This window comes from Ptychodera flava, chromosome 14, assembly GCF_041260155.1.
Source record: "Ptychodera flava strain L36383 chromosome 14, AS_Pfla_20210202, whole genome shotgun sequence".
Taxonomy (NCBI): Eukaryota; Metazoa; Hemichordata; class Enteropneusta; family Ptychoderidae; genus Ptychodera; species Ptychodera flava.
The window spans coordinates 28,740,221-28,766,060 of record NC_091941.1 but is presented as its reverse complement, the minus strand read 5'-3'; the positions used below and the strand labels follow the sequence as shown (position 1 = coordinate 28,766,060).

General features: G+C 37.7%; 2 protein-coding genes across 2 annotated transcripts; both read left to right on the top strand.

The window, feature by feature from the left end:
* Nucleotides 1-721: 721 nt before the first annotated feature.
* LOC139150059 (monocarboxylate transporter 12-like) lies at nucleotides 722-9,780 on the top strand. The gene is made up of 4 exons (XM_070722208.1): nucleotides 722-1,019; nucleotides 2,221-2,364; nucleotides 6,045-7,114; nucleotides 9,648-9,780. The coding sequence occupies exons 1-3, from the start codon at nucleotides 800-802 to the stop codon at nucleotides 6,953-6,955; spliced, it is 1,275 nt and encodes a 424-aa protein (XP_070578309.1). The 5' UTR covers nucleotides 722-799; the 3' UTR covers nucleotides 6,956-7,114; nucleotides 9,648-9,780.
* Nucleotides 9,781-15,689: 5,909 nt separating this feature from the next.
* On the top strand, nucleotides 15,690-25,589 carry LOC139150056 (monocarboxylate transporter 12-like). Its single transcript, XM_070722206.1, has 4 exons — nucleotides 15,690-16,079; nucleotides 19,294-19,437; nucleotides 20,234-21,307; nucleotides 22,615-25,589. Exons 1-4 carry the CDS (start codon nucleotides 15,860-15,862, stop codon nucleotides 22,737-22,739), a joined length of 1,563 nt encoding a protein of 520 aa, XP_070578307.1. The 5' UTR covers nucleotides 15,690-15,859; the 3' UTR covers nucleotides 22,740-25,589.
* The last annotated feature ends 251 nt before the right edge of the window (nucleotides 25,590-25,840 follow it).

Below are 25,840 nucleotides of genomic sequence, written 5' to 3'. Positions count from 1 at the left end.
TAGGAATATCTATAGGTGGCTGTGTATCGGCCACATTTGGACATCCATCACATGTAATAGTTTTGTGGAGAGGAAACACACATAATTTTACTTCATTCAAAGAAAGCGTAACTTCAAGCAATCCCATTCATATCTAAGAGTTTTGCTTACAGAAGAAGGTAATACTTCCTGTAAATTCAAGAACATTTTTATCTGGAAATCATGCAGGTACATTCTTGCAGAGCTTTATCCATCAATCAAAAAATTGGGTAACGTTTTTGACCAATTTTCGTCCCTTTTCACAAGTTTTACATCAAATTGACAAGTGAAATGAAAATGTACTTCCAAACCCGATAGTTCTTGCCACTATGAACAATTGTAAAACATTCCTTGGACTCATAAACGCATTCGGCTGGCACTGAAATGGGTCGTACAAATTACATTATAATTTTTTTATATCTTTTTCCTCGTTATGGTGTGTTTTTAGTAATACAGATTTGATTATTATAAATTTCATTTTTTCATAAATCTATAACATGTCTTTTTAGACACTCTGCCCGCTAAATTTCATTTAGTTCAATCTTCTGTTAAGTCAGTAGAGTTTGAAATTCTCCTTTTATAACGGCAGGTAGCTACGCGAGCATGCCCTTTAAAACATAGTATGCTAATAATGTAATCTGATAAGAGCTATGTCAGCGCATGACCGTTATTTACGCGAGGCGTTTTTGACACCTGGTTAAACAATACTTCGACAGTCAAAATACCACACTCTTAAAATGTCTGCCCGCTTTGGCCCAAGTTGAGCAAGTTTTTACAAAACATGTCTGCCATAGGGACCAAGCCTCCAGAACTTCGCGATCCGCCGGACGGTGGATGGGGCTGGTGTATCACATTAGCAACCTTCATAATGATGTTTCTTGTCCGGGGAATAGGAACTTCCTTGGCTGTATTTTATGTCGTGTTTTTGGACTATTTCGGCGATAGCGCGGCTTGGACGTCGTTGGTCCTGTCCTCGTTCACAGCAACTACGTACATGACCGGTGAGTCGGAAATGTCGCCTAATTTACCCCCTCTGTGTTAATGTGACGCCACTTTAACAACTTGACGAGTCCTTATAAAATTAAATGTACTAACTTTGAGGCAATGTAAAGGTTACCTGTCTTTAGTGACATGAAATAGGACAGCTCTATTAGAATCTAACGTATACACTTTACCTGTATTGAAGAAACAACCTGCCTGCATTCAAAGGAAACTTTGACCTCATTCCCCATTGACCTTGAAACCCATTTAAAGCGAAATGAAGGAGAATTGAGAACCCAGGACGATAGCTTAAATGATGGAGTTAAGTTGCCTCCTTACTTTTAGTTGTCATCTTGCCTTTTATTTTGTGCCGAGAATAGAAATCTTTTAATTTTTTGAATACAAAAGTGTTAGGTGCCCTATAGATTAAAGTTGCCGTGTTTCAAATTACCCATAAAAAGCAAGTGAATTGCGAAAAAAGGAAAGTAGATAAGCTTAAATTTGCTGATAAATCAACATTGGTACAATATCCTATTCTCCCAAATTAGTTCCAATCGTGTTAAAGCCTTCATATCGGCATGGCGTTGGTTTTCTTATGTTCCGTTTTGTTATTGTTATATATCATAAAGGCAAAACGATATGTCCCTTCCTGTTCTTTCGGATGTTAAGTTTCATACACGGACATATAAAAATGCACAATATTTCGTGTGATTGTTGTTGCCGCATATCCAAAGAATGCCATGTAAGGGCTTATATTAAATTCTCTAATATCACCTAGTACGTGCCTAGCAAATTCATAGTAAGTGCAAGCCATACTTAGATACTATAAAGAAGGATATTGGGTTTCCCATTTACGGAACCCACGACTTATCTCAGATGAAAAAGAACCTGTCACATCAATTACGTTGAAGATAAACTTACTTCAAGACGTGAACATATTATTCAGTTTTATGGATTTAGTCTTGGTCCCCATCATAAAGATCATTGCAAAATTTCAGTACGCAATGGAGGGATGTTCCGTAACCAAATACATGATTATTAAAAAAACATTCTTTAATACTGTCGTTTCCCCAACCGTCTTTGTTGAGCTGCCATCGCTTTGACGAGTATTTCATTATTGAAATCAAAGGAAGATTTATGGCCAATTAGAGCAGACCATTCAATGAAATTTTACAATTTTTTAATACAAGTTCTAATTAATATTTGTTATTCTTTTGACAGGACCGTTTGCAGCCTTTCTTTGCAAGAAGTTCAGTTTTCGACAAATGGCGATGGTTGGAGGTGTAATGTCAAGTATATCCATCGCCGTGAGTTCATTTGCAACCAGCTCACTATTTCTGAGCGTAAGTCTTGGCTTTGGCACAGGTAAGGAACTTCAGAAAAGTAGTTCAATCGTAGGTCAGAACGAATATGAGAGTTAAGTGCCCAGCGTGCGAAATTCAGGCTAACCCGATGGCCCAAGACCAGCTATTTTCATGCTGGTCCAGTAACTCCTGAAAGATGTCCTACTGTTCCTAAGGACGCGAGCCAGTAACTTCACTATATTGAAAGAAGTTTACCCAAACGTTTTGCTAAGCTATATACCTGACAAAATTATTCAGAGATACGAAATTTATTCTTTAAAGAGATTTGCAAAACGTGAAATTTGCTAATAAAAACTGAACAGACTGATCGGTACTGCATCTAGGCGAAAGACCTTACCTCACCTTTTCTCGCGAGAGTAGTGGCGCTATTCAATATGCTCCTTATTTGCTAAGCATGTGTTCGGTTCGTGATCTCCTTGTGGTCATAAAAGAGTTATTGTTTAGAGTATCGACCATGTCGAGGTAAACTGGATTTCCAGGACACCGCGGCATTGCACTTTTATATGATATCGGACATTTACAGCTACTAGATCACACAGTATCGAAATTAGAATTGTTTCGTCAGATATGTGAGTGGGTGAAGTCTCCAATATAGGATATTTACCCCCAGTTTTAGACAAGTCTAGGCTCGTATAATTTAAGTTAGAGTCGGACTACGGATGCTCCCCATAAATGACAACAGTAATCCAAGTGTGGTAAAATATAGCTATTATAAAAAAGTTTTCTTATATTCATAGGTAAAAACTGTCTTATTCTCTTGAGCAAAGCAATATTACTATTTACTTTTTTAAAAATCTTGTCACAGTGCTGCTTCCATGACAGATTTTCATCGACAAGCGTACCAAGAATCTTTTCACAGTGTACTGCTTGCAATTCCGTTTCACCAAGATTACAGTCTAAAGTTTGTTTATTCAAATGTCTACGTCTTTGTTGCGTTGTTACAATCATTGTCTTTGTCTTGTCACAATTAATGGCCATTCTATTATTCTTACACCAATTATGAACATTATTTAAGTCAGAGTTCAAAGTTGTCTCAATTCTTGAATACATTTTGCACTGGTAGTTATGGTTGAATCATCTGCGTACATGTCAATGTTATTATCAATATAAAGTGGCAAATCATTTATGTAAATGATGAAAAATAAAGGCCCAAGTATACTACCTTGGGGGACGCCAGTCAAAATGTGTTGCTTTGTAGAGTAAAAATTTCTAAATTGAACCAATTGCATGCGATTTTGTAGGTAAGATTTAAACCACCGAAGAGATTTACCATCACACCTGTAAATTGATAATTTTTCTAACAATACACTATGATCAACCAGATCAAAAGCTTTCTTGAGATCCAAAAACACTACTCCATTAATATTTCCATTATCCATAGCTTTTAGCACAAGTTGCTAAGTTTAATTAAGGCTGTTTCGCACGAATGGTGCTCTCTAAATCCTGATTGAGAATTGTTCAATAGCGGTTCAATAGTATCGATATTAGAGTCCAAATTGCCGTTAAATATGAAGTAAATATCTGTGATTTCACAGATCCGGCGTGTCGAGACGCAAGGCAAAGTCAATATAGCATTGTCTAGTATCGATTATTAGAGTCCAAAAAATCGCCGATATGTATCAGCTTGAGGTAAAATATCGGCAATTTCGCAAACCTGGCGTGCCGCAACAGAAGACAAGTCATTCTTGTGTCGTCTAATATCGATATTAGACCCGATACATAGATTGTTATGTATGACAGAAATATTTTGGACGCCAAACTTTGAAACTAGAAAGTAAATGTCACATTGTGCAAAATCGCGCTTTCATTGTGATTTGACCTTGATGGCCATTTGCCTTGGTCGCCTGTAAATATTACATTTTTGTGATTCGTCTTTTAACGTGGGTTTCGACACTTCAGTATTTTTCTCTTCATCAGTTGCCCAAATTTTGTGTATTCCCTTTCTTGGATTTGATGATCGTCATCTCCCCTCAAAGAGGAGAAGCCAGAATCATTTTTGAAAGAGTCAACTGTTGTAGTGACTCGATTTGCGTGTGATCTTGTGTTACCGTGCCAAAACTTATCTATCCCTGATCGGAGTTCTGGACGCTTAGCTTTTTCGTGTTGGGACATATTTCAACTTCAAGCCCACGCTTGTGCTCGTTTTCTCAATGTTAGAAATATTTGTTGTGAAAGGCTGTTTTAAGAAAAACAAAGTTTATGTGTTTGTGCTTAACCTTTCACAGATTTCAAATGTTTTGGCACTGAGACCAGTTGCCCAAACCTGGTTTTGATAGTCATCATTATTAATTTGCCTTCCTTTAAATGAATTAAAAGGCACAAAACAGTTTGATGTTAGGATGTTGAAGTGGTGTCTTTCTATTTTGTAAATCAAATGTTCTGCCCTTGAGCGCGGGTAAAAATCTGCATTATACTTGGATTTGACCTGAGGATTGGACCAGTTGATTTTCTTCAAGGCCATTGATATTTTAAAGTCGCTGGCCCGCTTGGCCAGTGCCAGTGGAGATTTTCAGTACGCGTGAGTTTCACACACAGTCAGTGCCACATGAAAATCCTATGGTAGCTTCGTTAATCCTCCTCTCTCGGTGACACTCAAATTCGTGGTACACGAAATAGGGCCTTGCCGTAATATAAACTAGTGTAAACTTTTGATCGCTTCTTGAATAAAATACAGAGCATGATATGAAAGTTATACTGCAAGCTTCCAGGGTTTTCTTATCTGCCTATAGATGAAGATGATCTGCAGAGAAAGCTCTCATCGAGGACTGGAAATAGGTCAATTTCATGACTCGTACAAATTTCTTTGCATCTCAGAATTTTGTTACAGTTAATTTAATGAAATTTGTCACTTCCCTCTGGAAAATTCAAATGCCTCATTTGCAAAATAGTTACAGGTAGGATTCAGCACACATTTAACTTATTGTTTTCACTGTTATTGACTTTAATCAAAGAATGCTCTCATAGTAAAAACAAATGACGATGAAAGAGGAAATGGCAAATTTATTTAACAACGAAACAATTCAGGCCTAGATTTTCAATATGCTTTCAATGGAATATGAAACACTGCAGAGCAAAAGAAAATAATATTAAAACAAGCTCTTTCAGTGTCATGTACGCTGCATAATTTCATGTAGTCGTATGGTCTTTTTAAGTATTTGGTGAAGAATATCAGAAATAACGCCTCGAAACGGAAGTTAATTTATTGGAGCCGAGTTTTTTCTCCGTCATTTGTCTGTCCAATACTGATATTCTCAACTCTTTGCTATTGTTTCTTATAATCACAAATTGTCAGATAGGTTTAGTGCTCATCCGCACAAACTGGTGCCAATTATGACAGTGACCCAGGTATGAACTCTCTCTTTATTAATGCATGGCAAAGTGGGTCCCTGAAATACGTCTAATACAGCAACGCTAGAAAAACACGTTTCTAAGAAAATGTGTCCGTCCTATGCCGTGTGGCATGCGTCTGGTTTGGAAGCAGTAACAATTGAAAGTCCCCTCATTTTGTCAGGAACAGTCTTTTTCCGTACTGTCAAGTTCCATTCTTGGCCTCTGGTGTAGATTATACTCGTTTACCTATCACCGTGTTTGTTTCTGTCTATTTTGCAACTCAGTTTGTATGGGTTACTGTGTCTTTTAATAATTCTAACTATAAACGTTATTTGTATTGTGTTTTTGCAGGTGTTTCACTCGGGCTATGCTATGTTTCCTGTTTCGCCTCTCTCGGACTCTATTTCAAGAAGCGTTACACAATGGGAAATGGCATAGCGCTAGCAGGAGTTGGTCTCTCAACTTTTATCTTACCGCCTTTGTGCCAACTTCTGATTGACAAATACGGCTGGAGAGGTGCACTGGTAATAGTGTCAGGTTTGACAGCCCATCTTTGTGTTGGGGCAGCTCTGCTACGGCCAATTCATCTCAAAGCAGATTCGAATGAGGAGAATGGTGCTCAGACTGTTTCGCTGTCTGATAAAACGGTAATGCGAGTTGAGAACAATGACGGTAAGGCTGACAACCCTGGCTATCGTAATTGTAGTCGTGACACCAGACCAGGTGAGATAAGATCAATAAAAGAAGATGGTCTTCAACATGAATCCAATACTCTGGCATTGGATGTCAAGCCCGACGTAAAATCGAAACTAACTGTCGAACAGTGTCGTAGTGGTAACAGTGTTGAAAATCTGATATCACCAAGAAATTTCGCCAAAGATAAGATCGTAAATGGAGATAATGTGGCTGACATGAGAAGAGTAAATTGCAACATCTTAATGCGGTTTGCAATCATCAAACTATTTCATGAACGTCCTTTGTTTATACTCCTCGTTCTTTATAGGTTTGTCTATGGTGTAGGCGAAGGTATTCCCCTAAGTCACTTAGTTGACAAAACTGTTAAAATGGGCATCGGTAATGTTAAAGCGGCCTTTACTATGTCTGTCATGGGAATGACAAGCTGCGTGACATCACTGATTACGGGAATAATTCTGGATTGCACAGGTGTAGACAAAGGTCGCGTTTACATCCACTGCCTTGCAATTGCCGTTTTCGGACTTTTACTGCATGTACGAACTTTACAAGCACATATGAACAGATAATGATCACCTCTGTAGTAATAGGAATGGCTCGTGGTGTATATATCCCATTGGACATGGTGATTACCAAACAAGTCGCAGGTGTAGACCGAATGGTCGAAGGAATTGGTGTGATAATGTTTAGCGCGGGAAGCGCATTCCTCGTTGGCCCTACACTGTCGGGTAAGCCTTAAACTTCAAGTGACAACATCATGTACATCTTTTGATAATCTCGCCAATATTGTCACGAAATATAAGCCTACCAACATGACGCATTGAACATATTAAGCAAAGAAATTGTTTGCAAATAAATTATAATCTTGACGAAAGTCCATTGTGAACAGCGACATCAGAAATTATTCACCTACATGTAGCGTTGACGAGTTGAACACCGTTGTGAAGATTTTTTGTCTTAGCCGCAATATTGCAAAGATCAATTTTTTCCTATCACCGCCTTTACAATAATTTAGCCGCAAGAACGAAATACAAATTAAATCTCCACATCAAATATCTAGAATATGCCTGTGTACGAGAATAGTACGATGGTGTTTAGTTTAAGGAGAAATCACAAACTGAGTGGCAGGCAGTGAACGATGTTGTATAATAGCCATTTTCTATACTTGTGGTACATGCCTTACTAACGAAACTTTAAAGAAAATTATATTCGCCCAAGAAACACACATTCTCTTATTCAGACATTTAGCTTTAATTTTGAAAAATTTAAGAATTTGTTTTATGTTCCTATGGTTTCCATTGTTTGTATCGTTCTAGCTGCCATGATCTACATCTCAATTTCATTTGCTTTACTTTTTCTGACGCATAGAGTCATAACCATATCGTCGAACAAAGGGAATATTAAGTTGAATAAATATGATAGCTGTTGGAATCACACTAAGATAAAGACAATTAAGATCTGAAATTGAACTCAAAGCAGCAGTTTTAGCCTTTATTTTGGAGTAGACCTTCTGCCTATACGAAACCAAAATTTTCTTATCCAGACATCCTGGGCTGAGATAAAGTTCCTTATTGATCAAGTCATCTTCAATGATTTAGTTCCCGCCAAATATAAATTTTGTCAATGTATATACTGCGGCTAAGTGTGGAAATGCGGTTTGTAAATGCACTTTCACAAATCTAGTAGTGGATGAAAGTAATAAGTGTGTGTACTCACATTTTTATCAGGATACATGCGTTGAAATATGTTGAAACAGCCTTGTACTCATTTGACTAAATGATATTGAAACATGGAAAGAAAAGTTCCTATGGAGGGTGCTTCACATATAATTTTGCAGGATAACTTGGATAGGAAGGGTTAGTGGTGAGACTACAGTGGAATAGAAGTTGTATAAATAGGGGATCGAAAATAACCTTTGAATTGTTTTCTTCCGCAAATTTTAATACGAATCAATACCATTATGCCTATGTAGTACTAATAACATGTTTTATGGTGCTATAGGTCATTTAAGGTTGTCAGAAGCAACAATCCAAAAAACATAAAAAACAAAAAATAAAATACAAAATTTAAGTATCCCAACAAAAGTAACACATTTGCATGGTAATGTGAAAAGTATCTATGAAACACATGTCAACCTAATCTGACCTTACAGATCAAGAGTTTTGGCAATGTTGCCAATTTTACCTTCTGTACCTCATTTCAATATTTTTGACAGAAGCACGTTCAATCGAACAAATTCACATCTAAACTGTAAAGCTTCTGCTTTCCATCTTGCATTGCCACTGATTCAGATTTGTGTATGGAATGTGATTCAGAAAATTACGTTGTGTCGCATCGAATTCAGATTCAGATTTGATTTTCAACTCAGAAAGTTTCACATCGAATAACGAGAAATGGGTAAATCTTATCACGACAAAAACTGAGATGCATATGCATACAAGAGTGTATTACCTTTGTGTAAAGATTGAAAGAAATTAGTGCAGGAATATTTGAGTTACAGCAGTCGACATGCACAACATAGATCTGAATGGCCGCCAGAAAGTCATATTTGATTGTATCAAAAAAAATGTATGTGCTCATTTGAGTTACAGTGTATTGTCTTTGTGCTAAGTTTGAATGAAATCAGTTCACATTAATATGCTGCATAATGCCCACAGATATGAAACCAATGGGCCGCATGGCAGCTTTATTGGATCGTATCTCGAAACAATTTGACGTGCATATGTCCGCCATGCTATAATACCCTTGTACCAAGTTTGAAAGAAATCGGTCCAGGCATGTCTGAGATATCACTGTGGACGCACGGACACACGGATGCACGGGCGCACGGATGCATGCCACTCAATCTACAAGTCCCCGCCCGACTTCGTCGGTTCGGGCGGGGACTAGAAAGACCACAATGAAAATTTGAAATTGAATGTTGGCGTTAACGTTCAAATTGTGACTTTGACCTAGAAAGTCATGTACCCACTGTATAATCTCTATACTTGAATAAAAGTTTGAATAATATCCATACCTTCCTGAGATGCAAAGATTACAGCACACTAGGCCGAATATGTTTTCAAGGAAACACAAAATCTTTTAACTATAATCGACTAGGTAGTGTATGAAACTAAACGTTAGAAATTTGACATAGAAGGCTGATCAACAGCATAAATGAATAACACATAACGCACACTCACAAATTCAGGTCCATTAATATGTTTTCACACACACTTATATAAAAAAGTGATGTTCTTTCTTGTGATCTTTTTATTTCAGGATATCTTTTCGACATCACTGGATCGTATGACTTGTCCTTTTACGTTGCTGGTGCACTCCTGGTGATTGCATCTTGTATATTTCCGTCGTCCTGGATCTATAGGATGGTGAAGACAAAATTATGTCACTCTACAGATATCTAAGTTGATGATAATACTGCTAATAGGGCACTGCATTCATCAATATAGATTTCACATGACAAGCCAATGGGGACGCTGAGTTGCAGGATCCGTGTAATCTCAAAAATCAGTCTTGAACTAGAAAGCATTTGCAAGCAAGAGCGCAGTTCCAGAGACCAGAGCAGCGGAAGAAACAAGAGAATGTGTGACAAAGATAGGTGCAGAATGAAAGAGTGCTTTGGATTTTAATATTCAAGGACGTACCTATAGTGAGGGCTGCTAGCAGTAACACCATAATACAACAGAATAATAATCAGATAATAATCAAGATCCCAACTGGGATACGATTTCAATAAAGGCTTACTTTACAACTAAAAGCAAGGCAGTCCACAGATTACAAATGCCTACATGTACGGTAAAAATGCAACAGATACATACGGGGGCGACAACGCACGGAAATGTATATCAGACGACATTCTCGCGAGCCAGAGCAATAATTTTCGCTCCGCTGACCTACGCAAAAATCAATCGCTTGACGGGTAGCGCTGAGTTGTTGCCGTAAAGAGGCGCGTGGTTTACGACGATGATCAGACGAGAGGAAACATCGGACCTAGGCCGTTGAAATTGAAAACCGAGGCCACATGCATTGTCATTTGATTAAAAGCACAGACTAAAACAATTTTCAATTGCAATGTCGCTGTTTTCACGAGATACTGACCGTTTGATCTTGGAAAGTTGAGCTGCTTTAACGTGTAGCCAACGCATGCTTGCGCCGGTGCGGTGACAGGGCTGAGCCACCGGCGTTAAACGGCCTCGCAGACTGATATAGGAAAATCCGCTGGTGGCTCCTCAGAAATACGGCGGGCAGTTTCTCCGCCAAAACAGCTGATTTGAATCCAAATTTTGCATTGACCTTCGTTTTCGAGCACACCCACCTCGCCTAGGTATACGATGTACCCAGCCGCGCTTGTAACGTACGCAAAGGCTAATTTTCTCTCTCTATGCGAGCGAAGCCATCTTATGCGCCGCCATTGTTACATTCGGGCGAAACAGTATAGCGCCACGTACGGCGAGTATTTAGAGAAAAATAAAATCAAAAAGCAACAAAAACAAAGCGAAAGAAAGCTAGAATATTAATAGCTGAACGCAATATGATAGTCGAGCAATGCAGAATAAAAAATAAATAAATAAACACACAAGAAATGCCCGTAAAACCCGTCCGAGCTGAGCGATGACGTCATAAGCGTGTCGCAATGCATTCTGGGTAATTAAGGTAAAATTTGTGTGTAGCATGTTCTATGATAGTAATACCGGAAATAGAGAAAGAAAGAAAGAAAGAAAGAAAGAAAGAAAGAAAGAAAGAAAGAAAGAAAGAAAGAAAGAAAGAAAGAAAGAAAGAAAGAAAGAAAGAAGGAAAGTGAGCAAAAACTAACAGTTCCAGAGCTGGTCTCTGGAACTAATTAGCTGGAACCTCTCCATAGTTTCTGTGTCATACCAAAAATCTTTTAGGTACGGTGCCAAAACTGCTGACAGTCTATAGACAAATTCCTTAACGTTATTGTGATGAAAAATCTTAAGCAAAGATGTTAAAAGATGCAATCACACATTGTTAACTGAGTCTAAAACCTGTTTTGTTATGTACTGCGGTACATGGCCCATGTTGTACCTAATTATAGCGTGGCGCAGCATGCATAAAAAACAGTAAGCTATAAAATATAATTGAGTTGACGAATGAGCTTCCTCCACATACAGCAGGAACCTAGTGCGTGGACATCAGGGTATAGCGCCTATTTCCAACGTATTTCGCCTCGCCGTAATAGTACTGTTGCAATTACATCACAGTGTTGTCTTCTTATGAAGAGATAATGATGTGTAAATGACCCTGACACGAAAGAATCCGACTCGTGAAATCGTTGGTTAGAAAAGGACAACACTGACACTGGTCTTAGAAGAGACATTTACTTATTTAGTTGTACAAAATCAGAGGCCTTGGTCCCGGCGGTCACACAGTTCTATCACAGGAATACAGGGCGACAGTTATTAATACCTTTTACAAGTAAACTTATTATGTAAATGACCATAAACAAGACACACTGGTTGAGTCGGCAACTTTTATGCCAGGGTTATCGACACAGTTTGTGAGTACTTAAGAATAAAACGCCTGCGTTGCAGGTGCAAGCGATCGAGAACGGTGTGTGAAAGCTGCTGTATTATGTGCGTTACCAGAAATACGTTGTTATATCTTGAAGCTGCAGCTACGTAGGTAGAGGGGGCAATCTATTTCTCGTTATGCATGGCCTTGAAGGGTAATTAAGATCATCGTGCTATAGTCCGATGCAAAGACTCCAGGTAATAAGTGTTTTGTAAAACTTTCTTTGCTCATGCTGATTTGTGGTATCGTCTCAATTTACTTTGACGCACTCATTAACAATATATTGTGTGACCAGGCGAGTATTTCATGGTGTAGTGTGTCAGTTTCTTCACCAATAAAACAAATTATTCCCATACCAAATGATGTACTAGGTTTTGTCAACGAACTCTCAAAGTTTCTGCATTGTCGCAATGCTTAACCTTGATTTCTAAGCTATAGACCGTAGACGAGGACCTGCTCATGGTCACGTGAGACACTTTTCCCAAAAATTATTTCCCCTAGCACGAACATTCAGAAAAAATACCCTCTGGGTTGCTTTTTCGATCGAGAAGGCACGCGCCTCATTTGAATTAACCTGATCGAATATCTCTTTGATAATGCATCAATTTATGGTCACGAAGTATGCGTCATTTTGCTCTGAAACATGCAAAAAACCAGTTACTGTTTAACAGTTTTGGAACTATTAACCGATCAGGTAACACTCTGGCTATATCGGGTAACAGTTCGGACGGACAATTTTGAATTCGATGTTTGAAAGTGCCATCTACGCGTGCGCTTATTTTAACAAACATATAAAGAAGGTTCGACAGCGGTGTCGTCTGCAATTGAGACACATGATAGTGGAGACCTTTTTCATTTTGCCAGTGAGTAAATATATCAGGTACGTTACAAAACTGCATACTTCAGGCTGTGATGAGCGGTTCTAAGTTTTGTAGGTGGCTATAACTTCTAGCTTACAACTATTAATATATGCCTTAGAAGACGATGGTGCAGCATAAGCATGACTAAAACTACACTATAAGAAGGTATCCCAGGGTCTGGGAGTGGCAAGCCGGCTGTAAATAAATGATGCGAAGTGATGTTTAATATAAGATAAACAAGGATAAAATATACTGTACGCTAAAATGTCAGACAATGGTACAAAAGTGTACTTTTCGAGATAGTTGTTTCTAATTCTGTCATAACATCAACATCAACATCATTTTTCGTCAATTTTCTTTGCTTGTGACTTCTAAGAATACGCGCCATATTTTGCCGACTTTTCCCATCGTGGCTTTCAGACGTTATGGGAATATTAGGAATCGGCTTGTGCGTGTGCAATTGTCGGTGGTAGTGCTAGTGGTGTGGGTACTTTCCCTGAAAGTCGACGTCTTTGCGAGTGACTGCATTTGACGGCCCTACAGGTGAAGTTACCGTTTCCGAAACATTCACCTGTGTGTCAGCTTGTATACGTTGCGACAAGTTGTACGTAGGTGAGACCAAACGGCGTCTCGGTGACTTATATGTTCGTCGAACACGTACTGTTAACGACAAAAACATCATGTATTCAGTCGCCAAATATATGTACACTACCGCAACGTGGTGCGCTTGACACGAGCGTGATAGTCGACAGTTTTTCGCAAATAAAACAATATTTGTTCTCTTGAGCAATGTCTCTTTACAGGCTGCTTTGACAAGCCTAACACTAGACATATAGACATGATCTTTTCGACCACGATAGGAAATTCAAAAATAATAATAGGAAAGATATCACATCATCACATGTGATCAAAGTAAAACAGTTATACGGTCCAGTGCCCCAGAGGATATGCAGTTTCATCCAAGAAAGAAGAGGCATATGCGTCCTTTGATGGTGGAAGCAAATATGGTCGCTAAGCAATTGCGAACATCCCTCTCTTCGCTGCAACGTAACATCAATCAATTTCATGGTTTTCTCGGATCTATTCACTTTTCTAGTAATATAACCTGAATGTAAAATACCAATTACAACTTTACATTGAAAACTATGATATGCCACAATGTACACAAATTGTAAATCATCGGTAGCCTCGGGAAATGGACGAGCGGCAGGCATATAAACAGGTGATGTAGTTTGCGCTGTTCCATTTCTGGCGTAGCTGTAAATTACAAAACCTCGGCAAAAGCTTGTCTTCTCCGAGAGAGCAAATATTGTTTGCATACTTCAAAAATTCTAACATATTCTCACGTTGTTGCTATCGTAGCATCCACGCTATGAATTTCCAAGAAGATATGTTCGAACTATATGAAGAAGATACCGAATAATAATTATTAATCATGGTGGCTATTGAAAACACAATTAAATTCAGCAGACAACGTATCGTCAATTTTACAGAAGTTTTGTTTTGATCAAGTCAACCTCAGTCGGCATAAAAGACTAAGAAATTGCTATATAAGCGTTGAACAGTTGTATTATTCAATGTAGAAGAAACGTTTGCAAATTTTGCTTGCTAACATTTCAACTAACCTTTCTGACTTTTCTTGTCCTTCTACAGCGTTCTGTTCGCTAATTCGCCTGTATCCATAAGTTGGTACCGATGTCGCAAGAGATAAAAATCTTACCTCGGTTTTAATAATTATTTCTCATGTACCTGCACTATCAAAATGCCTATGACACATATTCCTAAGGGGACCATGCGCTGTTGACGAGAACTGAATTGAATACTGTGTCAAAAAGTTTAAGGGAAACGCATAGTATATATCGAAATGTTCTAACGAAGCAAAATGAGCTTTACCTTTGACAATAACATTACGTCGTGACTTCAAAGCCCGAACCTGAAGCTATATCTTGTATACTTGAATTATCAAAAGAACAACTTGTGTCTCAGATCATTGTACTTTCATACTCGGAGGATTTGCACATAATTTAACATCAGTCAATATGGTAACACGGTTTGGATGGTTAACAATACTGCAAAAGGAAATAATCGTACAATCCATAATTACTTGATATTATCCTATATTAGAACCGCCCTCTAAAATATTTACGGTGTAAAAATGTATCTCTCAGATCTCAGATCCTGTATCCATGTGGTTACAACTTTGCTGATAGGGGATACAGTAAGCAAAAACTCAAAATGTTAACTTTTGCGAACGAAGTTATTGCATTTTGCGTCAACATGTCAAATGCATAAACGTAAAGAGTATTTTTAGGTGAGTGTGTAATCAGCCATATTTGGACATGCATCACATGTATTTGTTTCGTGGAGAGGAAACACACAGAATTTTAGTACGTTCAAAGAACGTGTAACTTTGAGCATTTATATCTTAGGGTTTTGCCTACAGAAGAAGGTAATACCTCCTGTAAATTCAGGAACATTTTTATTCGGAAATCATGCAGGTACATATTTGCAGAGGTTTAACCATCAAGCAAGAAGTTGGGTATTTTTTTCGGCCAATTTTGGTCACTTTTTCAAATTAACGAGTTCAATGACAATGTGCTTCTAAAAGTCGATAGTTCTTGCCACTATGAACAATAATTGTAAAACATTGTTTGGCCCCATAGACATATTCCGCTGGAAGAAATGAGTCGTAAAAATTACATTATAATTTTTCGTATCTTTTTCCTCGTTGTGGTGTGTTTTTAGTGATAGAAATTCATTGATTATAAATTTCATTATTCATAGATCTATTACATGTCTTTTTAGACACTCTGCCCGCTAAATTTCATTCAGTTCAATCTTCTGTTGAGTCAGTAGAGTTTAATAGATTCTCGCTTGTGCCGGCAGATAGCTATAGCAAGCGTGCCCTTAACACACAGTACGCTAAAATGATATCATCTGATAAGATGCCATATCAGCGCACGACCGTTATTTATGCGAGGCGTTTTTGACACCTGATCAAACAATACTTCGACAGTCAAAACACCATACTTCTAAAATTTCTGTCCGCCTTGGCCTAAGTTAAGCCAGCTTTTACAAAACATGTCTGCCACAGGGACCAAGTCTTCAGAACTTAGCGATCCGCCGGACGGTGGATGGGGCTGGTGTATCACATTAGCAACTTTCATAATGATGTTTCTTGTCCGGGGAATAGGGACTTCCTTGGCTGTGTTTTATGTCGAGTTTTTGGACTATTTCGGTGACAGTGCGGCTAGGACGTCGTTGGTCCTGTCCTCGTTCACAGCAACTACATACATGACTGGTAAGTCGGAACGTTCGCGTAATTTATCCCCTCTGTGTTAGTGTGACGACAAATTAGCAACTTGACGGTCCTCATCAATTTAAATTTACTAACTTTGAAGGCAATGTAAAGGTCACCGGCCTGTTGTTGCATGAAACGGGAAAGGACTGATGTATACAGTTTACCTGTCTGCAAGAAACAACCTGCCTGCGTTCAAAAACAACTCTGACCTTTTTCCTCATTCACCTTTAAACTTATTTAAAGACAAACGCCTGAGTATTGAGAACCCTAGACATAAATCTTTTTATAGCTTTATGACGGACTTGATTTTCTTCCTTACGTTTAGTTGCCTTTCGTTTGGTGCGGATAGGACACAGTTCTAGGGTATTCTTTATTTATCTATCTATCTATCTATCTATCTATCTATCTATCTATCTATCTATCTATCTATCTATCTATCTATCTATCTATCTATCTATCTATCTATATATATAATATATATATATATATATATATATATATATATATATTATATATATATATATATATATATATATTATATATAATGCAATCGTTCCGTGACAACAAATAGAGGAAGAGCACAGAGTTGTTAAAGTTTATTTTGGTCTTTAAAAGACAAGGACCAGGTCTTTGACCTCTCGTGGGGAATTATTGACAAAGCATCGTGTTACTCTAACATATTTTTATTAAGCAAGCGATGATATCTTTGCAAATCAAAAAAGCTACACATTATCAATGCTAACAGATCTACGCTGTTAAACAAACGCTTTGAGTTGGTTTCAAAATATCACCACCAGACAAATAATTTATCATACACCAGCTAGAAACAGAATGGTACGTTCCAACAACATAAATGAGAGGGTAGAGTTAAAAATCTTTTCACTTCGCAGGATGCATGAAAATTAAAGTTAAAAAACATATTATGTGTACTTGAAGTAATTTCTGTTATTATTTATAACGCTCTTCTTATGTATATGTATATATATATATATATATATATATATATATATATATATATATATATATATATATATATATATATATATATATATATATATATAGATATATATATATATATATATATATATATATATATATATATATATATATATATATATATACAGTAGGACGTTATAAATAGTAACACAAACTGGTAAAAATACTCGGTTGGAACTTATTTGGGAGAATGGGATCTTTTAATTTTTGAAATTTATTATTTTCAAAAATGATAGCTGCCCTATTGAAGTGTTGCAAATTACCAATAAAATCAACTGAATTGTAAAAAATAGAAAGTAGATAAGCTTAAATCAGCTGATAAACTAACATTACTACAATATCCTATTCTCAAAAATTAGTTCCAATCATGTTAAAATATCCATATTGGCATGGTGTTGGTGTTCTTATGTTCCGTTTTGTTGTTGTTACATATCAGAAAGCAAACTTTAAATAATACGTCCCTTGAAGTTCCCTTTTCTTTCGAATGTTAAGTTTTATACAAGGACATATAGATGCACAATATTTCATGTGGTTGTTGTTGTCGCATATCGAAAGGATACCGTTAGACTTGGTTCAAGTCTGTGATTTTGTGAATGTTTGATTGGGGTGTGCGCAATGATTTGTGTTCTATTTTTATGTGAAACGCGCGTGAGTGGGGTGAACGCTATACAGGAGAGCTTCTCCCGGAATGACAGACTTGGCTTTATTGTACGATCTGCATTGCTATAAATTATTTATGAGATGACGTTTGCATTTACTGAGCTATTATTCATAAGATGACATAATCGTACTTAGCACATTGGGAGGAGTTACCACTCGATCTCCAAGAAATGTGCATAAAACTCACATGGCGTTGTTGATAAAATGTCGAGTGCAATCATCCCCACCAAAGTCAGCTCGGCCTCTGTTCATCACCGAAAACGTAATTGAACTAGCCTTCCACTACGCATGTCATATCGACTTTCTAGTCGCTTGTACACAGCTTTCAGTCCTATTTCGTTCAAATTCCAGGCTTGCTCATTATAGCAATATCAAGGGAGATTTTAATCAGAACAATGTGGGGTGACTTCGTATGTCAGTGATTTACCGCCGCCAGTTGGTGCGAAGGCGATTATATATTTTCCCTGAATATAAATCTCGACAACTTTTCTGCGATGGCCAACCGATCAGTTTTAAGACGCGGTCGATGTTCGAACTTGTTGTCATAGCGTGTAACCGAACGTACTCGATGTCGAAGCGGGATGCGTTCTTCTAACCGGCTAGAATAACTGGGGGAGGGCTGTCAATCAATTTGTATTTGCTTTACGTCACTGAGTACACAGTCCGTCTATCAGCCGGTACCCTGTAAGGAGTCGGTGAATCCGGCAGACACTAACTCACTACTGCGCAGACTCAAAGGTAACGCGTTCAATCGCAAGGAAAACCTGGGCTGGGCTGCCAAGTTTCAAATAGTTTTGTATGAAATAGGAGAGAAACAAGAGAAACTATTACAAATGGTTTCATTTTTAAAATTCACTAACTTGAAGCGAATGTAGGATGCAGTGTAATTGCTTATGTTAAATTCCCCTCTATCACCTACTACCTGCCAAATTTTTAGTAAATACAAGGCATACTTAGATACTATAAATAAGGAAGTCGGCTTTTCCATTTATTGGACCCTCAACTTATCTCAAAAGAAAATAAACCTCTCACATTAATTACGTTCAAGATAAACTTACTTCAAGACGTTAGTTTATTATTCAGTTTCATGGATTTCCTCTTGCTCCGAATCATGAAGATCATTGCAATATTTCAGTACACAATGGAGGGATGTTCCGTAACCAAAATAACAATAAAACTGTTACGAATCAAACGATCAGTAAAACGTTCTGGCATTGGCAATTGTCATCTTTGTCAAGGCCAATGAGTATTTCTGTTGCTTGGATTCATTACCAACTATTAGTACTTTAATGTTATAGCCCTATAAATTATGACGATGTTTTTTCAAATTTCAGAACCTTGACATTTCTTCCTTCCTAGAATACATGATTTTTAAAACCACATTTTCCTTTGCTACTGTTGTTTCTCTAACCGTCTTTGTTAAGCTTCATCGATTTTTAACGAGTATTTCACTATTGTAATCAAAGGAGGATTTATAGCCAATTACAGCAGACCATACAATGACATTTTAAAATTCTATAATACAAGATCTAATAAATATGTGTTATTGTTTTGACAGGACCGTTTTCAGCCTTTCTTTGCAAAAAATTCGGTTTCCGACAAATGGCGATGCTTGGAGGCGTAATGTCGAGTATATCCGTCGCCGTGAGTTCATTTGCAACCAGCTCACTATTTCTGAGCGTAAGTCTTGGCTTTGGCACAGGTAAGGAACTTTATTTTACAAAATTAGTTTAATTGTAGGACTGGTCTGAATGAACATGGAATTAACGTGCCACATGAAAATCCTGTAGTATCTTCGTTAATTCTCCTCTCCCGGTGACACTCAAATTCGTGGTACACGACATGGGGCCTTCAAGTTCCTATATAATAAATTAGCTTAAACTTTTGATCGCTTCCAGAATCAAATACTGAGCATCAAAGGTACACTGCAAGTTTCCAGGCTTTCAGTCTCTGTCTCTAGGTGAAGATAATCTACAAAGATAGCTGTTAAACGAAGACTGGAAATAAGTCTACGTCTCTTGACTCGTACAGATAACTTTACATCTTAGAATTTTGTTAAATGACCAATTTATTTGACAACAAAACAAAGGGCCGAATGTTTCAATATGCTTTCAATGGAATATGAAGCAATGTAGATCAAAAGAAAAATTAACAAAAATGATTTTAACTTTGTCTCTCAGGAAAGTAAACATTTGTCGTTAAAAATTGTGAACTTTATCATTCATCATGAAGATTAGTACGAAGTATGTTAATTAATTCCCTGGAACTATGTCACCGGTGTACATGTGTCTATGGAGATTTTCTTCCAAGCTCTTTCAGTTTCATGTACGCTGCATAATTTTAAAACTGTCTATTTCATCTCTTCACCTCTGGTGTAAATTATACTCATTTTCCTACCACCGTGTTTGTCTCTTTCTATTCTCTAACCTTATTTGTCTGGGTGTCTGTGTCCTTTAATAATTCTAACTGTAAAAGTAATTTATATTGTGTTCTTGCAGGTGTTTCACTCGGCCCATGCTACGTTGCCTGTTTCGCATCTCTCGGGCGCTATTTCAAGAAGCGTTACACAATAGCAAATGGCATAGCGCTAGCGGGAGTTGGTCTCTCCACTTTTGTCTTACCACCTCTGTGCCAGCTTCTGATTGACAAATACGGCTGGAGAGGTGCACTGCTTATTGTGTCAGCTTTGACAGCCCATCTTTGTGTTGGGGCAGCTCTGCTACGGCCAATTCATCTCAAAGCAGACTCCTCGAATGAGGAGAATGGTTCTCAAACTGTTTCGCCTTCTGACAAAACGGTATTGCGATATACAAACAGTGACACTGATGATGACGACCCCGGCTTTCGTAATTGTAGTCGTGAAACCAGACCAGGCGAGATAAGATCAATAAAAGAAGAGGATCTTCAAAGTGAATCCAATACTCTGGCACTGGATGTCAAGCCCTGCATAAAATCGAAACTCACTGTCGAGCAGTGTCGTAGTGGTAACAGTATTGAAAGTCTGACATCACCGAGAACTTTCCCCAAAGATGCAACAGTAAATGGAGATAATGTGGCTGAGATGAGAAGAGTAAATCGCAACATCTTGATGCGCTTTGCAATCATCAAACTATTTCATGATCGCCCGCTATTTACACTTCTTGTTCTTTACAGGTTTGCCTATGGTGTAGGCCACAGTATTCCCTTAAGTCACTTAGTTGACAAAACTGTTAAAATGGGCATCGGTAATGTTGAAGCGGCCTTTACTATGTCTATCATAGGAATGACAAGCTGTGTGACGTCATTAATTACGGGAATAATTCTGGATTGCGCAGGTGTAGACAAAGGTCGCATTTACATCCACTGCCTAGCAATTGCCGTTTTCGGACTTTCTACCGCATGTACGAACTTTACAAGCACATATGAACAAATAATGATCGTGTCCTTAGTAATGGGAATGGCTCGTGGTGTATATCTCGCATTGGACATGGTGATTATCAAAGAAGTAGCAGGTGTAGACCAAATGGTTGAAGGAATGGGTGTGATAATGTTTTGCGGGGGAAGCTCATTCCTCGCTGGCCCTACACTGTCGGGTAAGCCGTAAACTTTAAGGCAGAACATATTTTGATAATCTCACCAATATTGTCATTTTATAAAATGAGTCAATCTGCTTTTTCCTTTCTCCTATTAAAATGCATGTTTATATACAAAGTATTAGCCTACCAACATAACGCAACAGGTCAGTAAGCAAAGAAATTGTCGACAAGTAAATTATAATTTGGACTAAAGTCCGTTGTGAGCAGCGATATTAGAAATTGAACACACCTACATGTTGTGTTGACGAGTCGAACACAGTTGTGAACATCTATTGTCTTAGCCGCAACATCAAACCATTCAAAGAAATGATCTCGTTTTTCTCATCGCCGTCTTTCCAATAATTTAGCTAAGAACGAAAAACAAATAAAATCTCAACATAAAAAATCGAGAATATGCCTGCGTACGAGAATAGTAAAACCGTTGGTGGTGTCGAGCTTCAAGGTAAATCATAAACTGAGTGGAGTGCAACAAACAATGTGATATAATAACCATTTCCTACTTGTGGTACATGCCTTACTAGCGAAACTTTAAAGAAATTTTCATTCGCCCAAAAAACACACAGTTTCCTAATTCAGACTGTTAGCCTTAATTTTACAAATTTTAAGAATTTTTTTTTAAATTCCTGATGGTTTCAATTGCTTATATCGTTCTAGTTGCCATGATCTACATTTCAATCACATTAATTTTGATTTACTTTTTCTGACGCATCGGAATCATAGTCATATCGTCGAACAATGAGGAAATATTAAGTTGAATAAATATGATAGCTATTGGAGTCACAAGACAATTAAGGTCTGAAATAGGAATCAAAGCAACAATTTTAACCTTTGTTTTTGACTAGACCTACCGCCTATACGAAACCAAAATTTTCTTTTTTTTTCCTATTACTTCCTGACATTTTGGGCTGAGACAGAATTCCTAATTGAAAAAGAAACAACAACAAAATAGGAAATTGGATGTTTGCCTTAACATTCTGAGTGTGACTTTGACCTTGACAGTCATGTGATCAGTGTGTGATCTTTATACTATAATAAGGTGTTGAATGATATCCATACCTTACTGAGATGCAAAGATTACAGCAGCATAAACCGAATATGTTTTTCAAGGAAAGACAAAATCTTGCAACTGTAATCGTCTGGGTAGTTTATGAAACTAAACGTTAAGAGCTATGACATAGGGGGTTAATCAACACCGAAAATGAAGAACAAATAACACACTCACAAATTCAGGTCTGTTCGCATATTTTCGCACACACATACATAAAAATGTGATGTTCGTTCTTATGGGTTTTTTTTATTTTCAGGATATCTTTTCGACATGACTGGATCGTACGACTTATCCTTCTACGTTGCCGGTACACTCCTGGTGACTGCATCTTGTATATTTCCGTCGTCCTGGATCTATGGGATGGTGAAGACAAAATTATGACACACTACAGTTATCCGAGTTTATGATAAAATACTACTAATAGGGCACTACATCTATCAGTATAGATATCATATGACAAGGCAATGAGGACGCTGAGTTGCAGGATCCGTATAACCTCACCGATCACTTTTGAATTGTCTGTAACCTCTTTGTAGTTTCTGTGTCATACCAAAAAAACTTTTGGGTACGGTACCAAAATTGCTGACAGTCTATGACAAATTCCTTAACGTTATTGTAATGCAAATTCTTCAGTAAGCTTAAAGAGGTGAAAGGATGCAATAACACACTGTCAACTGGGTCTAAAACCTGGTTTTTGTGTACTCTCTATGATTACCTTTCACGTGGTCCATCGTGTACGTAGATATATATGGGCACAGCATATAATGCATTTAACCAAGTATTCCTCTTTTTGTTCATGCTCATATCTTCAAGCATGTGTAGTAGCACCAATACTTCCACAACGTTTCTTCATTGTGTTCATGACAACTTGTTAGTAGAGTCGACGATAACACTAGCAACATCATAAACTGCTACAAACCAGTTAAAAACTAAACTATGATCATCTCGATAAAATATTACATATTAGTTGACGAATGAGCTTCCTAGACATATAGTGGGAACGTTGTGCCTGGACATCAGAATACAGCGCCTATTTCCAGTGTATTTCTCATGACCGGAACAGTACTGTTGCATTTACATCACACTTGCCTTCTTTTGAAGCGCTAAAAATGTACAAATGACCCTGATAAAGCAGCCAACTCGTGAAATAGTTCGTAAGAAAATTACAACACAGCTACTGGTCTTAGATGATATATTTACTTGGACAAAAACAGAGGCCTTTGTCCCGGCAGTCACGGAATAAAATTGCAAGAAAATGGGGCGACAGTTGTTTATACATTTTAGAAGCAAGCATATTATGCATTTGACCACAGACAAAATACACTGGTTTCTACTTGTCAAATGAATCGGCAGCTTCTATATCAGGGTAAGCGACACAGTTTGTGTGTATTTAATAAGAAAAAGTTTGTGATGTAGGTGCAATGAGAAGGGTGTGCGAAAGATGTTGGATTACCCGTGCTTTACAAGACATACGTTGTTGTATCTTGAAGCTGTAGCAACATAGGTAGGAGGGAAGCAATCTATTTCTCGTTATGTATGGCCATGAAGGGCAATAAAGATGGCAGGTGCTATAGTCCGATGAAAAGACTTCAGGTAATAAGTGTTTTGTAAAACTTAACTTCCTCGTGCTGATTTATGGCATGATTTCAATTTACATTAATGCACTCACTAAAATGTATCGTGTGACCAAGCGAGTATTTCATGCTGTGGTGGTGTCAGTTTCTTCGCCAAAAAGCAAATTATTCGCGTACCAAATGATGTACTTGGTTGAATCTTTGTTGTCGACGGACTCTCAAAGTTTCCGCGTTGTCGCACTCACTAGCAATATATTGTGGGACCAGGCGAGTATTTCATGGCGTAATGGTGTTAGTTTCTTCACCAATTATTCCCATACAAAATGATGTACTTGGTTGAATCTTTGTTGTCAGTGGGCTCTTAAGTTTTCCGAGTTGTCGCAATGCGGAACCTTGGTTGCTAAGCTATAGACGAGGCTCTGCTCATGGTCACGTGAGACACTTTTTCCACAAATTATTTCCCCTAGCATGGACACTTTGAAAAAAAATACATACTGGGTTGCTTTTTCGAGCTAGAGGGTACTAGCCTTATACACCTGTGGGATATCGCTTTAATAATGCATCAATTTATGGTCACGAAGTATGCGTTATTTTGCCACTGATACATGGAAAAAGCCAGTAACTGGTTAGGTTCGGACGGCAACTTGGAATTGGATGTTTGAAACTGTCATCTCCGCATACGCACATTTTAACAAATATATAACGAAGGTTCAATAGCGATGTCGTCTGCAATTGAGACAAATGATAGTGGAAAACCTTTTTCATTTTGTCAGTGAGTAAATATATCAGGTAAATTACAAAACTGCATACTTCAGGCTGTGGTGAATGATTCTAAGTTATGTGCATGGTTATAACATCTGGATTATAACTTAATATGCCTGGGAAGACGGTGGTACAGCATGAGCATGATTAAAGGGATAAGATGCGAGCCCAGGGTCGTTGACGGACTGTAGAAGTGAACATAACATAAAAGGTTTTAAAACTATGAAAAAAAATACTCCTACAGATAATCCTAATCCGGACAGTAGTATTTGACAACAGATACTGTATGTTTAAATATCAGACGATGGTACTATAGTTGATGGTACTTTTCGAGATAGAAGTTTCTAATTCTGTCATAACATCAGCATAAAAATCATTGTTCGTCATTTTTCTTTGCTTATGACTTCTAAGAATACGCGCAATATTTTTCCATCTTTACCCTTCATGGCTTTCAGATGTTATGAATATACGAATATAATCAAGCATTCAAATCATAACGTTTGTGCCTTCCTCTAAAGAGTTAATATGGTCACAATTCAGGGGCATTTTTATCAGAAAATCTCATGCGGATACACTCTTGCAGAGCTTTATCCATCACGGAATAGGGTAATTTTTTGACCAATTTTGGCCAATAGTCACGAGTCTTATTACATCAGATTGACGAGTTAAATGAAAATGTACTTTCAAGTGTCGATAGTTCTTGCCACTGTGGACAATTGAAAAAGATTGTTTGGCCTCATAGACATGTTCGGCTGGCAGAAATGGGTCGCAAAAATTACAAAAATTTGTTCGTGTCTTTTACCTCGTTGTGTTTAACTTTTAGTTATATGAGTTTGAGAATAATAAATACCATTATCACATGCACAAGCCAAGTTTGTCGTCTCCGAACAAAAAATACGGGATTTATTCGCTGGTCGTTCTACGTCACGACAACTCACGTCTATGTCATCAATTTGGGGGGCGTCGTACCTTTTTTGAGTCGATCTTCGGTGTGCTCGTCAATGTAAACAAACAACATGGCGGCCGGTATTTCTCCCACGATCAAAATGTGTGACGTGAAAATATCGTAAACATTAGTAGTGATTATTATAATCTGACAAAATTCATCAACTAGGCAAATTTTTGGGTCCTCGTGTTTTAGTTTTG